Below are 15,349 nucleotides of genomic sequence, written 5' to 3'. Positions count from 1 at the left end.
AAAATGTGTATCCATGTCACTGTGGATCAAATTAACATGATCAAAAAAATATTATTTTCTAGGGATCTCTCCTGGCTTCTTAGAATTGTTTTAAAAATGCTAGTCAAATGGCAGATTAAATCCACCTTGGTCAAAAGTATTTGCCTTCATAATGTCTCTCATAAAAGAATTGACAAGGAAATAATTAAGCATAGAGCAGGAAATAACGCATTATATCCAGTAATTTTTTTATGTAAAATTTATGAAGAGGCCCTTGGATGGAATTTAGGCCTCTGTATGTAAATAAACCTGGTGGCTGTTAATGCTGCAATAAGGACTTGAGTTTGCCCAGAACTGACCTGGCTTTGGCCGGGCTGTGTAGGTCTATGCCCAAACATGACTGAGATCCAGAAAGTTGTTTTGCTGGAATACACTGCAAGAAAAACCCTGCAAATGTAATACAGACCATAAAGTACTTACACAACCACAAAACGAAGTAGTGGCTAGTAGGATTTTGCAGAATATCAGTTACGATATGGTGTTTGTCTCTTAGCATGTCATTGTTCCCTGCACTGTTTCTATGTTTCCTGTGGGTTACTGGACATAACAGACCCCTTGCCCAGTATGGAACAGGGACCATAACTCATGCCTGCCCTTCTACTTAGGTATCAATTCTGTGTATTTTCTTTCTGGCTCACTGAATTCTCCAGTTCAGTGCTGCACATTGCTGCAAGTCTTCAACCGGCAGAGGGGCACATTTCCCCACACCAGCATAAGCAGGGGGAGAGGCTAGGAGGAGGGTAAATGCTGGTTGAAGAGTTAAGAGTTGTGTTTTCCCCACCAGTTCTGCCTAACCAAAAAGTTCTATGGCTTCAACTGTTTGGTTAATTGCAGAGGACTAACTTGTTAGGAAGACTGTGGAGATGGTAATTGGAAATGATGGGATGAAATTTTAACTGTACATGTTTTCTTTGATCAGTTAAAGTGTTATTTTCTTTCAATTAAGACTTTAATTGTGGCATGTAGGTGAACCAAGATATATAGGCCGAGATAATTCTTTTTATTTGACTAACTGACATCACTGCTAAAAGCTCATAGTTAAGGATTATGATAGAAACTCACACTTCGTTTTAGTTCAGATGACTGAAGGTGACTATATTAAAGGGAAGCAAGCATGTACTCATGTGGGTAACCTGCACTCTTAAGTATTTCATTTCATACTATCGTACAGAATCTATTTGCATGTTAATTTCATAGTAAATTCATGAAACCAACCTGTTGTACGGCTGATGGATCAGCGTACAGCTGTGTTCTGTTGAGGTCTTGCATTTCTTCCTGCTTACAAAGCCTTTCAAACAGTAACTTTTTCCCTTCTGTGTGCACTCTCTCTGTTAATAGTTTTTGGAAGTGGAGTATGGTGTTTTCAGAAGCACTTTTCTTAAGTGGAACAGGTGACACCTCTGTGGACAAAAGCAAAGTACGTGGTTAGAGTGCACAAGTCAATGAACTGCTGACACTGAAGTTTAGCACATGCTGGATTTTCCTAAAGCTGTGCTTCTGATCTGCTCTTTTGGCATGAACTGCATGGTGTTGTTTAAGGGATCACTGTATAATGGAGAGTAGGAATGCAGCAGACCTAAAAATCACTTATATCTCAAGCTTTCGGTTTTGCCTAGCTACAGCCCTCTCCAAGAGGTACTTACATAATAGGCAATAAATGAAAGTCTATTTATTCACACAGAGTGATTAGTTAGTACAGTTTGTGGTAGTAAACTAAATGGGTTGAATTCAAAAATGTAATGTTCAGATCATTTATCTTCATCTGTCTGTGGATATCATTGTAGTATTAAAAACAGTGGTCAGCTCCTTAAAACTAAGTTTTTCGTTCCTCATTCTTTGATTTTCTTTTTATTTAGGGCCTGTCAGTTTTGCAAGAAGAAAAATAAGCTGCTGACCTTCCTCATATCAAATCACATGCCACATATTTCTACCCTTCCCATCATTTTTCTTTCTCCATGATTCTCTATTCTGTCTTGTCTTTGACACAGCTGTCTTAACCTGTTTTCTTGTGTACAACACATTAGACATGTTTACAGACACAGTAGTGTAATAAGAGGAAATCACATGACTGTGCCTGTCCCTACTTTGCCTTAAACAACACAATGGAGACATCTTGTTTTTTAAATACTATATTTTCTTTGCACATGATTCTTATAAATCAAGTTTTTCCTGATGTTTACCTCATTTATACCAGGGATAAGGACTGAAATAAATAAATTGCAATTTTCCTTAGGCCTACATTTTTATCAGAATTCTTCTTTGCTGATTGTTGTGGGTGAGAGAAGAATGTTGGTTTGGAGCTTGGTGTTAAGTTCTAGGATTATGGTTTTTTAACTGTTTGAATACTGGATATAAGAATCTGGCATCCAAATTCAACAGCAGTGTATAGATGCTTTTTAAAGTCTGGGGTTCTTACCATCATTCCTTGTTTTTCTCTTGGTACTCAAAGATCCTGTGTTTGCTGTAGCATCTCCCACTGAAACTTAGAAGAGAAAAACAAGGTGACTAAGTGTTTTGTTGATGTTCTCAAGGCACAGTTAGTCATACACCGAAGAGTTTTATAGTACAAAAGCAAATACCCTCGGACAAGACATTTATTTGGCAGATGTCTCAAACAGATTAGTAACTGAAACTTCTTTTCTTAAAGGTTATTGTTTTACTGGCTACTGCATCAGCATTCACAGATTACACAGTCCTTTTCCAGCATGCTGAAATGTAAAACAGGCAGGTTGGTTGTTGGTGTTGTTGACAACATTCTTGGTGTTGACATATCCCATTTATGGAGAGTAGAAAGGAGCAGTAATATATTCAGTTTCTGTATTTGGAAGAAAATACATGTCTTGAGAATGTGACTGAGCACAACGCTGAGGCAGGGGAGAACTGTCATCCCACAGCTCTGTGGATGTAATTCCAGCCACTACTAATGCACTAATGGATGGTGCCCTTGGACACCACGTTAGGGCTCTGATTCATGACTGAGAACAGCTGGCTTAAGGCTGGTTCCAGCAGTTTCTGCTCAAGCCATCCCTCTGACCTTTGCTGCAGAAACAGTTCAAGTCCTCAACTAACATTTGTGCTGTTGCAAACTATTATCTAACATACTGAGTTCTGCTTTACCCTAAGTCACTGAACAGCAGTTGCAGAGGTTCAGTTACTTCTACAGGAGTACCTAATTGGCCTGGAGCAGGGGCAGTTGTCCCTGCAATCTGAAGCAGCTGGCCAGTCATGAGAACCCTTACAGCAGACACAAGATTAGCTCTGTGGTTCTTAGTTCAGAGGGGTTTTGATACTAAGACAGAGGCAAACTCTATTTTGAAAACTGAATCTGCTTTAGCAAAATTAGTACAATTATTACAAGTGGTCAGATAAACATTGCTGCCCTGGATTTTTCTCTCTCTTGACTGCGATGTGTATTGAATTAATTTAGTTTGGGGTTTTTGGAGTTCTTGCACTTGGCTTGATTGCTACTGATTTCTGCAGTTCCAAATGGTATGAGCTTGCAGCTCTCTATCCATCAGACTTTCCATGCCTGCTGTATGACCTCTAAAACCTGCCATGTGTTCTAGCACCATTTCACTGTATGTCACTTAGGCTTTCAAAGACGAAGATTCTCCAATAAAACTGAATACTTCAGTGCTTTCACTTTTTGCTAATACTCTCACTTCTACATGTCTCCACAAACCAGTTGAGTTCCCTGAGTGTTCCCTATGTGACCACGCAGATACAGCTTCCCCAGTTATTTTCCCTGCCCATTTCTGGCCACACATTTCACACCTACAGCATGGCTCAAACAGGCAACTTCAGAAAGTTCACTTAAAGCTTTAAGCTTTATCTCATCACTGAAGTTTCTATTACCTGATAGGAGACTTGAGCTTTCACATCCCCAGCCTGAGGTTCCAAGAGGCTGTCTTCTTAAGATACAGTCAACTTCATCATAAAATCTCATTTTTCTCCTGGGATTTCCAAGATGCTCATTTTCTTTCTGCAGTGCACGGTATTCGTATTTTAGGTTCTTGTACTTTGTGCGACATTGTTTCCAGTCTCTGTCTATACCACGTTTCATTAGCCTTCTGGCAATTTCCTCAAATATTTCTTTATTTCTTGTGGCTCCTTCAAGCATTTGTTGTATCTTTTCATCTGACCATATATTTATCAGAGCCCTAACTTCATTATCACTCCAGTGTTTTCCTGCTCCAGTATCATTAACTGTTACTACTTTAAAGTGATTTTGTGCTTCTTCCAAGGGAATGTGATTGTCTGAAAATACAAATTAAAAAAGCAACTAAATGTAAATGCTATAAATACATGTTAAATATACATATATGAAAGCATAATTGCAACTAATGATTAATCTTTTAACTTTATAATTTTAGTATCCATACACAATTGTTTTAAGTATGCAAAATACATAGCAAATGGACTCTGGTTTCTCCAAGGCATCTAAAATTCAACATTTTGCCTCTATAATTGCACCACTGTTATTGTGAAATTAAAGACAGATGTATTCAAGTGTTACATATAGGAAAGCAGTAATCCTTAAGCTTTAAAGATCTCCGCATTGGTGAGAAGTGTGGTTTCAAATTAAAATGGCAATGTGCAAATGAATAGGCTACTCAGGATTCAACAGAAATCTTCATATTCAAAAATAGTCAGAAGTAGGCAGATGCTGCTCATTAGATATATATATATAGAAGGCAAAGTTGAACTACAGTATTAATAAAAGTTTTGGTCATGAAAGGAAAAGAGCTATGAAACTAATTTTTAAGTTTACTAACAAAGCTAGAATGGAATCAGGAGCAGAAAAGTAGAGCTGTGTTTACAGTAGAGATCTGATTGCTCCAGCTTTGGTACTGAAATTACAATGTGATTTATTGCATAATAAATGCATGGAAATTATTACTCACCTGTCCCAACCATTCGTTTTGCTACTGGCGTACAAGATCTGTCTTCTGAGGTAGTGCTTATAGAATCATCATCTATAGAAACATACAGTTTTAAATAGACTTGGATTTAGACAAATAAATTGCTAGTATTATTGTCATCCTTTGTCCACCTAAAAGTGTCCTAAGGCCTCAGTCTAACTCCATTAGGCAGAGACTTGAAGAATCATGGAATCATTTAGGATGGAAGCGCTAATCATTTAGGATGGACTTCGCGTTGCCAAGTCCACCAGTAAACTGCATACCTAAGTGCCCACATCTACTTGTAATTTAAATCTCTCCAGGGACAGTGACTCCACCACTGCCCAAGTCCAAGGTGACAATTCTGACCTCCCTCCTTACTTCAAGAACTGAAAACGCTGCCATTTTGTGATCACTTGTCTCCAAGAGGCTCCAGCCACCCCCAGTCCTCTGTTCATAAACACCAGGTCAGTGGGTCCTTCCCTGGTGGGCTCCTTCACCAGCTGTGTCAGGCAGTTGTCAGCCACTCCAGGAATCTCCTAGGCTGTGTCCTCTGCTGTGTTGTATTTCCAGCAGACATCTGGTAAGCTGAAGTCCCCCCAAGGGCCAGCGACTGTTAGACTTCTCCCAGCTGCTTATAAAATATTTCAGCTGCCTCTTTGCTCTGGTTGGGTGGCCTGTAACAGACTCCCACCAGGATACCTTCCTTGTTGCCTTCTACTGATTCATACCCATACATCCTCAACCCTCCTGTCACCATCATGAGCTCTAGACAATCAAAACACTCTCTAACATACAGAGTATCCCCCAATCTCTCCTTCCTTGCCTGTACCTTCTGCAAAGTTTATAGCCATCCATTGCAGCACTCCAACTGTGCAAGTCATCCCTCTGTGTCTTCAAGATGGAAACTATGATACAGTTTTCCTGCTACACAATGGCTTCCAGCTCATCCTGTTTGTTGCCCATGCTGTCTGCACTGGTGTAGATGCACCTCAGCTGGGCTTTTGGTCCCACCATCTTTCTGGGGGAGAATCTCAAATTTCTACATGATCATTCTCCAGTGCTTTTGTGATTTCTAATACATCAATAACCCCTGTATGTCTTTGCTGATCTCTATCCCCTGACTACTGAGACAGCAGATTGAAGGACTTCTCTAGAACACCATCCCTCAAACACTGGCATGTTACCCCCAGACTCTCTAGTAACTTTGGTTTTATCTCTTCCCACCTGCAAATTTAGTTTAAAGCTCCTTCAACAAGTTCTGCTAACTCCTGTGCTAAAATCCTTTTCCTCCTTTTGAGATAGGCGTCAGCAAGTCTGGTGTCATGGAATGACGATTAAAAAACCCAGTATTTTCCAGTGTCACCAAGCTTGGAGCCAGATAGCGATCTGCTAGTATCTTCCTGGTATTTTCCCACATCGTTCTTTGCAACTGGAAGAAGAGAAGACTACTTGTACTCTTGATCCCTTAACAAGATGTTCCAGGGCCCTGAAGTCTCTCTTGATTGCCCTCAGGCTTTTATTTACAACTTCATGGCTGCCTACTGAGAAATTCTTGAAATCATCTATGAGCATCAAAACCCAGCTTTGCTCGTTCGGGTTCATTTGCTCATGCTTGGACTACTCTGAGACTGAAAGTTCACTTTTGTGTGGATTTACTTTTTGGGTTGGAAGGAGGAGAAAGATTAGTTCTCATTGTTTGCTATGGGATGTCATAGACTAATTATGTTCAATACTGGTTTTGGTAAAGGGTAGAAGTAAATATTCCTTTTATGTTTTGAAAAACTGAGTGCTTACTTAGGCTATGACAGAAATAGAGATTCTTTGTAAATAAGCACGTTCATTTGATGTGCTTTTTATAATAGTACTTGCCAATACATGCACAAACTAGTACTTGGAATTCGTATTTGCTCTATAACTTGTCTTCAGTCATTTGGAAAACACTTGTTTTTCATAAGATGTGTGTAAGAATATATTTTGTACCTGTGGAAAACTTGGAAATCATACTCTCATCAGCATGTGTGTGTGATTTACTTGGGGTGCTAGGAAAAAAGTGAGTTTTCTCATAAATAGGCATGCTATAACTCTTGAGAAAATTCTTGCATCATCCTTAACACTTGCAGCTGTTGAAAATGGGCCAAAACAGAGGTCTAGGTCTACTGGTCTACTGCTAGGCTCATAAGAGATTCCTTTTTTTTCTTTTTTTTTTTTAAACCATTACCAACCTCCCCATGGCTTCCATTTCTCTCAACCATTCTGGCTCATTCTCTCAACCATAGTGGCTCTCTGACCTCTTCCTGTCTTTGGCAATGGCACTTGTGTAATGCTGACTTGACTTGCATGATCACTGTGTTCAATTGGATATTACATGATAGGGAGTTTGTGTGTATGAGGCAGTCAGTTGAGCTGCATGACATTTCATTCTTCGGTTTGCATTCATGTGACCTCACTATGTCTCAACTCTCAGGGTCACAGATTTACTTTATCCTCAGTGTCACTTGTGTTTTTTGTGTCATTGTTGTGGTGGCATTGCTCTGATGTTGTCCTCAGTGTCACAGTCACTACAGTTGTCTTTCATAATCAAGATCAGCCAATGCAAACAGTTGTAAAGGATGTATTGCACAGGGTGTCTCAATATCCAAACTACAGATAACATAATTGCTGAAAAGGAAGCTCTTGCCTGGAATATGCCTGATGCATACAATAGAAATATTCTTATGGTAGAAGCTTTCAATGTCAAAGGCCAAAGAATTGCTGTTCATTGAATCACCAAAATTGATTTTATTTTCTATCAACTTCTGCATACTAACAGCATTACTGTAAAGAATATTTTGATCCAGGTTATCAGGTCACTATATTTCAATGCCTCTGATGTCTTTTTTTCATGATCTTCTATGGGTTTTATGCTCATTTATTCCAGAATATTAATAACCTTACTGTGTTCTAATGTTAAATTTTCACATTTTAAACAAAACAAATCTTCTCCTAATCACTTATTGTTGAATACATGACTTCTACATATTGCGGAGGTGCTGATTTCAGTTATATTTAAAATAGTTCAGAATATATATGGAAATTCCTTGATAGTAAATCATCTGATATTAAATGCAGTCATGAAGTAGTTTGAAAATACAGACAAGGTATAAAATGTTCTGAGTTTCTGAGACAGCTGTTTACCTTTCCATTTTATCCTTTCTAGCAACTGTGTAAGAAAAACCATATTTGTATACAATCAAATGCAGATTAATCATATTCATCATAAAAGGAGCATGTTGTCTGGGAAAATGAGATTTTGTTATAATTATGGGAAGAAGAAATAAGTGTTCATACATTTCTGCACTATGAAATCAAACAAAACCCATAATTTATCATAACCTAGAAGTAGTACAAGTGTAATTCACTGGAATAACATACGACGCTTTGGAATCTGCAATGCCCAGTAAAGTAGAATGTCCTGTTAAAACTTTCATGACAAAGTCCTGACCTACCTATATCAATCATCTCCTTCTTTATTTGTGTAGCTTCCAGAGCTGCTGGGGTGGAGCTGGCAAAGTCCCCCTCATCTTCAAGGATTTCTGCAAAAAATAATCATTTATACAGAGTTCTTATTAACTAAACACATCTTGAGTGATGTCTTGAGAATCTCCTACTTCAGAATGCCACTGATGATAACTACTGTTAAAGATTTCCTCTCTTAATACATTAAAGCTGCCATTTATCTGCAGTAATAGGCTTAAGAGCAGAGTGTACCCACTTACAAAGTAAATCCAGAACATCACATAACAGCTGCAGTAGATAAGTTTATGGGTTACATGTGCAAACTCTTAAGGTATTTTAACCTGGATCAGAATTTGTAGAATGGTTCACTGATGGTGGGTGTAAGATATCTAGTTACTGGCAAACATTCGTGCAGCAGAACTGGCAAGACAGTGACTTGCATAAAGGGTACAATATATACTGAAATTATTGCAAGACTCCCAAGTGACTGATGCCAAGAGTGTTTGAATTAGCCCCAAAAGGAGCAAGAGACTCTGACACATCAGAGTGCTGTGCTTAGACAATTGATCTGCCTGCCTGACGGAGACAAATGTACTAAAGCCTGCCCTGAGAGCATCTCCGTTGCTGCAGTTGGCAGGGGTTTACATCACACAGCTCAGTAACAGAGGTGTCCCTGGGCTCCCCTCCATGGGGAGGAGATCTCCACTCCTCTGCCATTGGCCTGCTGGTGTTAAGGGAGAATTCCACCCCTCTGCCCTGGGACAGAGGTATGGGCAGGTGGATGATGCAAGTGGTCTTGCTGATCCTCACTTCCCAGTGAGGACACGCACTACAGAGATTAAATGGTGAAGGCCACATCATGGATCAATGACAGCAGTTTTCTGGCTCCCAGCCTGTTTTCAGTCCATTCAATAATATTGCCCCGAAACATTGAGCAATAAAGTTTAATCTAGAGCCATTTTATTAAAAATTACCCCCAAATCAATACAGCTTTGTTTGCATCAGATGTTCTTTATGATGTGACTAGCATCATGTGCCGGGGTTTGTTGGTTTTTTGTCTTTTTTTTCTTTTTTTTCCTTTTTTTTTTTTTTTCTTTTTTTTTCTTTTTTTTTTCTTGCAAGCCAAGAATGTGAGTAGGGAGCCTGGCTTTTTTTCTAAGGCACCTTTCAGAGTTTTGGAGCGAGCACACAAGAAGAGTAAGACTGAGCCAAACAGAACAAGCCATCAACAGTTTTTGGCATGGATAAAACACAGTGGCTCCATCTGCATTGTTAGTGAAGTTATAGACAGTTGCCAGCAAATATGCTTAATCTCTACTTTGCGTTTGAAGCACTGTTCACAAGGCCACCCGAGCAATGCTGTCACAGTCTTTCCTTTCACCCACTCAGACTGATACAAGCTCTGTTCTCTTTTGGCACTCTGTCACCATCACTAATTACCTTGTTTTCTGACTCATGAGGCAAGATTAGTAATTTGTCTCCTAATCCTTACTCTCATGTGTGTCTTGTGTAGTATAAAAAGGAAGTGGGATATGTGAAAACTAGGGAATATTTTCAGTGTGTGGCTTATGTTTATGCTCCAACAACTTGAAAAGTTGCTGCCATCTCTGTCATACAGATCTGTGAGAGTGGATACAGTAAACTGTGGATGCACAGTTAAGAGTCTGTGTCTGCAGCCCAAAAATGCATAGGCTAAGGCAGTAAATAATCAAGAACTTCAGGGTTTGCACTTCTCTGAAACACTGTTTAACACTACTAGCCTGGGGCATATGTATGAAAACTTTATCTTTTGACTTCATATCTGTATGTTTTAAAATTCCATGCACACAGCAGCAAGTGTTCAAGCCAATATTAAGTGCCTGAGTATGTACCAACTTGAGATCTTTAAACAACAGATTTTTAAAAAGCCCTTGCTTAGGAATGTATCTTGAAAGTGTCACTACTTATTCCAAATTTGTTCTGAGAAGGACATACAGTAAAGTGTATGGGGCATCAAAAATCCTAAGAAAATAAAGACAAGGAAAGGAATTTGTTTGAAGTAAAATACTTGCTGTAGGTATTTTTAAGAACATCAGGCTCCTGGTATTACTTAGAAGCCTGTTTTCATCTCCACTGTTGTTCCCTGGTACTTCAAATTTAATTAAACACCTATACGTACACTCTATGGTGGTACTGCTAAGTCTGACACACCTGGAATGTACATGGAGTTTGGACTGACAGACTATATAGACTAAAGTAATTACCTCTTCTGAATAGATTTCTGTAACAACTAAAAAATCGCACGAAATTGAAAAATCAGTGAAAATGACTAAATAAGACTTTATCTGCAGATCAATTAAATGTGTGGGGTATGTTTTGCCAAGAGAGAGAGCAACCCACAGTGTCCCCAGCCTATCACAAGATGCTTTAGCTGAAAACCCACGACTTAGGGACTGTTGAGGTTCTTCTGCTCCCCCAGCTGGGCAGTGCTGACAGCAGCATGTCAGGAACTAGGACAGGCTGTGCAGGGAGCTGCGAAGATTTATTTACCTTTGTCTTCTTCTCAGATGGGCATTTGCTGCTCTTTGAATAGCAAATTCATACGGGCAGAGGAGAAAAACAATACCATGGCACATCAAATAACTAGGTGTTCTCCTGAAACTGGTGTACTTGTCTTTTGACTTATACTATCTTAGTATTTTTCTTATTAGAGTATGGCAAACCCAAATGGGCTCTTTATAAAGACTGGCAGTGGTGACTGTATACTGTGGCTTGTAACTCAGATTCAGGTGTAAGATCAGGAGAAGCATGTGCACTCTGAAGCAGCTTGTGCATCTTCTATGCATTTACGTATCTGCAGCTTCCAGAAGGCAATGCCTGCCCAGGCTAACTCATATATATGTGTATATATATATATGAGCAAGTGCATATGCAGCTCTGGCTGCAGACTATATTAACTGCATATCCCGATACGGAAGATACACAGATATGAGTTTACCAGAACTTCTAAATTCTCCTTTATGTCAAATTGGGGTTTTCTACAAGTTTTTTTTCAAGGCACACAAGTACCTGTAAATTTAATAATTCCATGCCTGTTGAGAAACACTTTTCTACAAAAGTTCTGCTGAATATGCAGGAGCTTTTAAAAAAGTCACATCCTAAATGCCAGTGATTGTAAGACATTACTCATATCAAACAACCAATGTAATGTATCACTGCCTGTTTGCCTTTTTCACTATTTACCAGCGCCTATATTTATGAGTACAGAGGTACATACCATCTCTTTACTTACCAGTTTTTCACTTCGAAATTATTTGACTGTTTAGGAAAGGCATGTATCACAATTAGAGAACAAAGGGTCTCCATGATATTGTAACGTAAAAAGTGCATTTTTTTCTTTGCTTTATACAATACCTAATTATGTCACCATTAATAAAATTTAAGACTAGGTGTCTTTTACTACCTGCAAAAAATTATTTAGTGTGTATTGTTTGTTTTGGAATGAGAGAAAGAATTTTGCAAACTGAACTTGTTTGTTGGTTTTGCCTTGGAGTGTGGTTTTGCCTTTTTCCTCCACAGAAGTTTAAAAAATAATCTTAAGAGGGAATAGGCTGAGCTACAGACACTTCTGAACCATTCGCAATTTAAATTTTCCCCACAAAATCATATTGCATTTACAATTACCTAAAACAAAGTATGCAGTTAAAATACAGATATTTGAAAAGGGATATGGTAACCAAGGTAAACTACAGATGTCTTTACATCTACACTTATCTTAAATGACAGAAATGTGTACTCAGAACTTTACTAGAAATATTCATTTAACTTCATCTTAAATAGCTTGTTTGGAAGAGTGCAGTCCAAGAAGTTACAATTTTATGTAGCACCAGGTGGTTGAAAACTGTTAGATGACAGTTGAGGAGCACTGCTGAATCTTTGTACTACAGTATCTTACTACTGTCCATGTGTACGTAGTAATTCTACTTGTTGATGTGGAGAAAGGGAATTTAATACATTTTTAGGCAGTCTTAACTGGATCCCACAAAATGCTGTTTATTTCTTTCACATTTGTCTCTGAAAAAGAAGTCCCTATAGGCAATGCACTTTTCATGACAACCTGTTTTTCTCCATGGAATGAATCAATGCCCATAGTGAGCTGGTAAAAGGTCAGGTTTTTTATTTGTTAGTAAATTTAAATTTATTAATGTATTGCTAGTGAATGAAAAAATCAAAAACATTACTGTCTGGTAAACCTTAAATTACCTCTAATGATCAAGCATCTCTTTACTTACTTGTCATAGCTGTTTCCTTTGTTATATGCAGAGCTGCCCGATTCTCTGGAGTAGTATTTACAGTAACATCATCTGTCAGAAGATTTTTAATTTGATATTAAAATCTTTCAAGTTTACATTAGACCATTTTAAATTCTGTAAGACTACTCCTTAATGCTTAATTTAGACCATGTTCTGCCTCACTCTACTGAAAGAGAACATGAGGTGCTCTGTTGTGGACAATAAAACCTGTCGGCCTGAGAGACTTTCATGTGTCTCTAGCTGAATGTTGAACTCCTGCTTCCCCTGAAATTTATGTTTTCAGATGTAAACCATTATCTTTCTTTGTAAAGAGCAGAGCATATGACCTTCATAGTCAGTGTGACTCTTAAATGAAGTTTCATCCCCTGACATGAGCAATTATATCCTGATCACATATTATGAAAAAGAGATGCTCTATTAGTTCATGCACAGGAGACTGAACAATTCTAATCCTTGGGAATACATAGTTTAAGTAAATGTAAATGCAGTAGGACATTGCACTCAACTTGATTAAACCAGTAGTTTCTTTTCTACATTCTGCATCACAAGTCTTTGAAATGATTACTTACTAGGCTGATTTTATCAAATTTAGCAGGACATGGTAGATATGTACATAAGTACATGATGGTTATCTCTATGACGTTATCTCTTGGTTTTAAGTTTTCTAGGTCTCTGAATTTCCTACATGTAATTACAATTTGGGCTTATTTTAGAAATTAATTTTAATTTAATAAATTTAGGTATTTATATAAAATAGAACACTTTTCAGATTACCTGAATCAGAAATTTTCTTTATATCTGCAACCTGTAGGTCTTCTGACATATTACTAACAGAGTCCTCTTCACCTGTATCTCCAGGCATTTCTGTGTAAATAATGCTAAATTAATGAGGGCAGCAAATTTTTATACTTTATAAGAACTTTATAAGCTGTGGTGTATCAAATTAAAAAGTCCATCCAGCTTTGCATGCTCTTAATGCCAGAAGGCAAAGTAGATGCATTAGCAAAATGTTTAGAAATGGCAACTGAAGAGTGAACCTTCCCCCAAAATGTTCTCACGGTTTTTAGCCAGACTGTCTTCATGTAATATTTTTCTTGACTTCTCCCATTACTTTACTAACTTCTAGTCTTACATTTGGCCAACATAGTATCATCCCCTCACCTCAACTAAAAATTTATTGTTTAATTCTGTTCTTAAACAACAAGCATGTTTCTGGTTGTATATACCAATAAAAATGTTTTAACTCTTGGGTAGCGTAGGTTCATCAGTCTACTCTAATTCTGCATTCATGATCCATTACCATTAATTGTCAATAACCACCCAAAACCAAAGGCAAGTTCTGCCAGCATTCTTAGTGCTGTTCCTTTTGCTATTTTCACTGTCGTCTCACCAGTTTGGGAGTCTTGCTCCAAAGGCCAATCAAAATGAGGTATTTGGGACCGTAAGACGGACAGTTGAGATGTTAATTTTTTTAACCAATGTTGGTTACTACAGATTTCTTTTGCTCAGTGTCTTAATTTTTCTAATAACATAGTCTGACTATCTCTCTGATCCATTTCTGTTATCTAAACTGGAAACAGTCTCCTCTGACATGATTTTGACTGGAATTGTCTTTCTGTATCATTTTATCCTATGGCTTCATCTTTTATTTCCTCCTTTTGCTTCTCAGTTCTATTAAAAAAAAGTACAGGGCAATCACTCAATCTGAAATATTACTTTATAACAAAACACAAAGCTACTGGACAAAATAGTAAATTTCCATTCAGTGTTTTTCCACCCCAGCCAGTTGGTTAATCTCTCTGTGCTTTTTGAGGTTTTTTAAGGTCTCTCTAGTGCTGGAAAACTAAAAATTTAAATGATAGTTGAAGTACTTACCTAGAGAATCCTTTTCTGATTTTGCTTCTGTCCATTCTGGAGGCCTCTCACTTTCATCATTATCTGATTTACTTGCTTGTTCCATGGTGCAGTGCCCCAGAATAGCATCCAGTTCATTAAAAAATTTCATACTTTTACTCGTACTCCCTGAGTCTTGGGCACTTTTTACACTCTTGTATTCATGTTTCAGATTTTTGTATTTTGTCCTGCACTGCTTCCAGTCCCTGTCAATTCCAAACTTTTGCAGTCTAGCAGCAACCTGTTCAAATATTTTTTTATTTCTCACTGTCCCCTCCAGCTGTTGCTGGATGTTTTTATCTGACCATATGCGTATCAAAGCTCTGACTTCATTAACAGTCCAGTGTTTTCCTCCTTCATTTGCTACTGTAGGAATACAAGCCGGTGGTTTGGAAGCCTCTACTGCTGACGCTGGATTACCTGCATTGTGTGGGGTAGGGGAGAGACACAGATATTTGTTACCTGCATTTTGGGTGGTTGGGGTAGGGAAAGGACAGAGAGAATGGGAATGAAGGATGCTGTTTCTCCAGAGAAAGATGAAGCATAGGTGACATTTTTGTTAATTCTGATAAAATCTTTGCTTTCATTTGAAGACAGCAAATGTACATTTAAGATACTCAGATAGCACATGTACATTTAATCTAAGAGGAACATTTCTTTCTTCTGTGTCCTAATACTCTTAAGTTTTTACCTGTGAGACCTTTGGGAACAACTGATGAGCTACGT

The 15,349-nt window shown here is 38.1% G+C and overlaps 2 protein-coding genes across 2 annotated transcripts in view; one reads left to right on the top strand and one right to left on the bottom strand.

Annotated features, from left to right (window-relative positions):
- The window catches only part of PPAT (phosphoribosyl pyrophosphate amidotransferase), a 42,979-nt gene that overhangs the window by 8,319 nt on the left and 19,311 nt on the right, over nucleotides 1–15,349 (top strand). The gene's annotated exons all lie outside the window — the stretch shown is intronic.
- PAICS (phosphoribosylaminoimidazole carboxylase and phosphoribosylaminoimidazolesuccinocarboxamide synthase) overlaps nucleotides 1–15,349 on the bottom strand; it is a 41,699-nt gene that overhangs the window by 18,372 nt on the left and 7,978 nt on the right. Inside the window, exons 3-9 of the mRNA XM_083861068.1 lie at nucleotides 14,606–15,043; nucleotides 13,505–13,594; nucleotides 8,429–8,515; nucleotides 4,944–5,015; nucleotides 3,895–4,296; nucleotides 2,456–2,521; nucleotides 1,255–1,439 (exon numbers count right to left, since the gene is read on the bottom strand). Of these exons, the coding sequence (XP_083717194.1) occupies nucleotides 1,255–1,439; nucleotides 2,456–2,521; nucleotides 3,895–4,296; nucleotides 4,944–5,015; nucleotides 8,429–8,515; nucleotides 13,505–13,594; nucleotides 14,606–15,043 (1,340 nt within the window). The remainder of the gene's footprint in view (nucleotides 1–1,254; nucleotides 1,440–2,455; nucleotides 2,522–3,894; nucleotides 4,297–4,943; nucleotides 5,016–8,428; nucleotides 8,516–13,504; nucleotides 13,595–14,605; nucleotides 15,044–15,349) is intronic.

Source organism: Zosterops lateralis, assembly GCF_965231275.1.
Source record: "Zosterops lateralis genome assembly, chromosome: 5".
Lineage (NCBI taxonomy): Eukaryota > Metazoa > Chordata > Aves > Passeriformes > Zosteropidae > Zosterops > Zosterops lateralis.
Note: the sequence above shows the minus strand (reverse complement) of the source record. Positions and strands in the feature narration are given on the sequence as shown.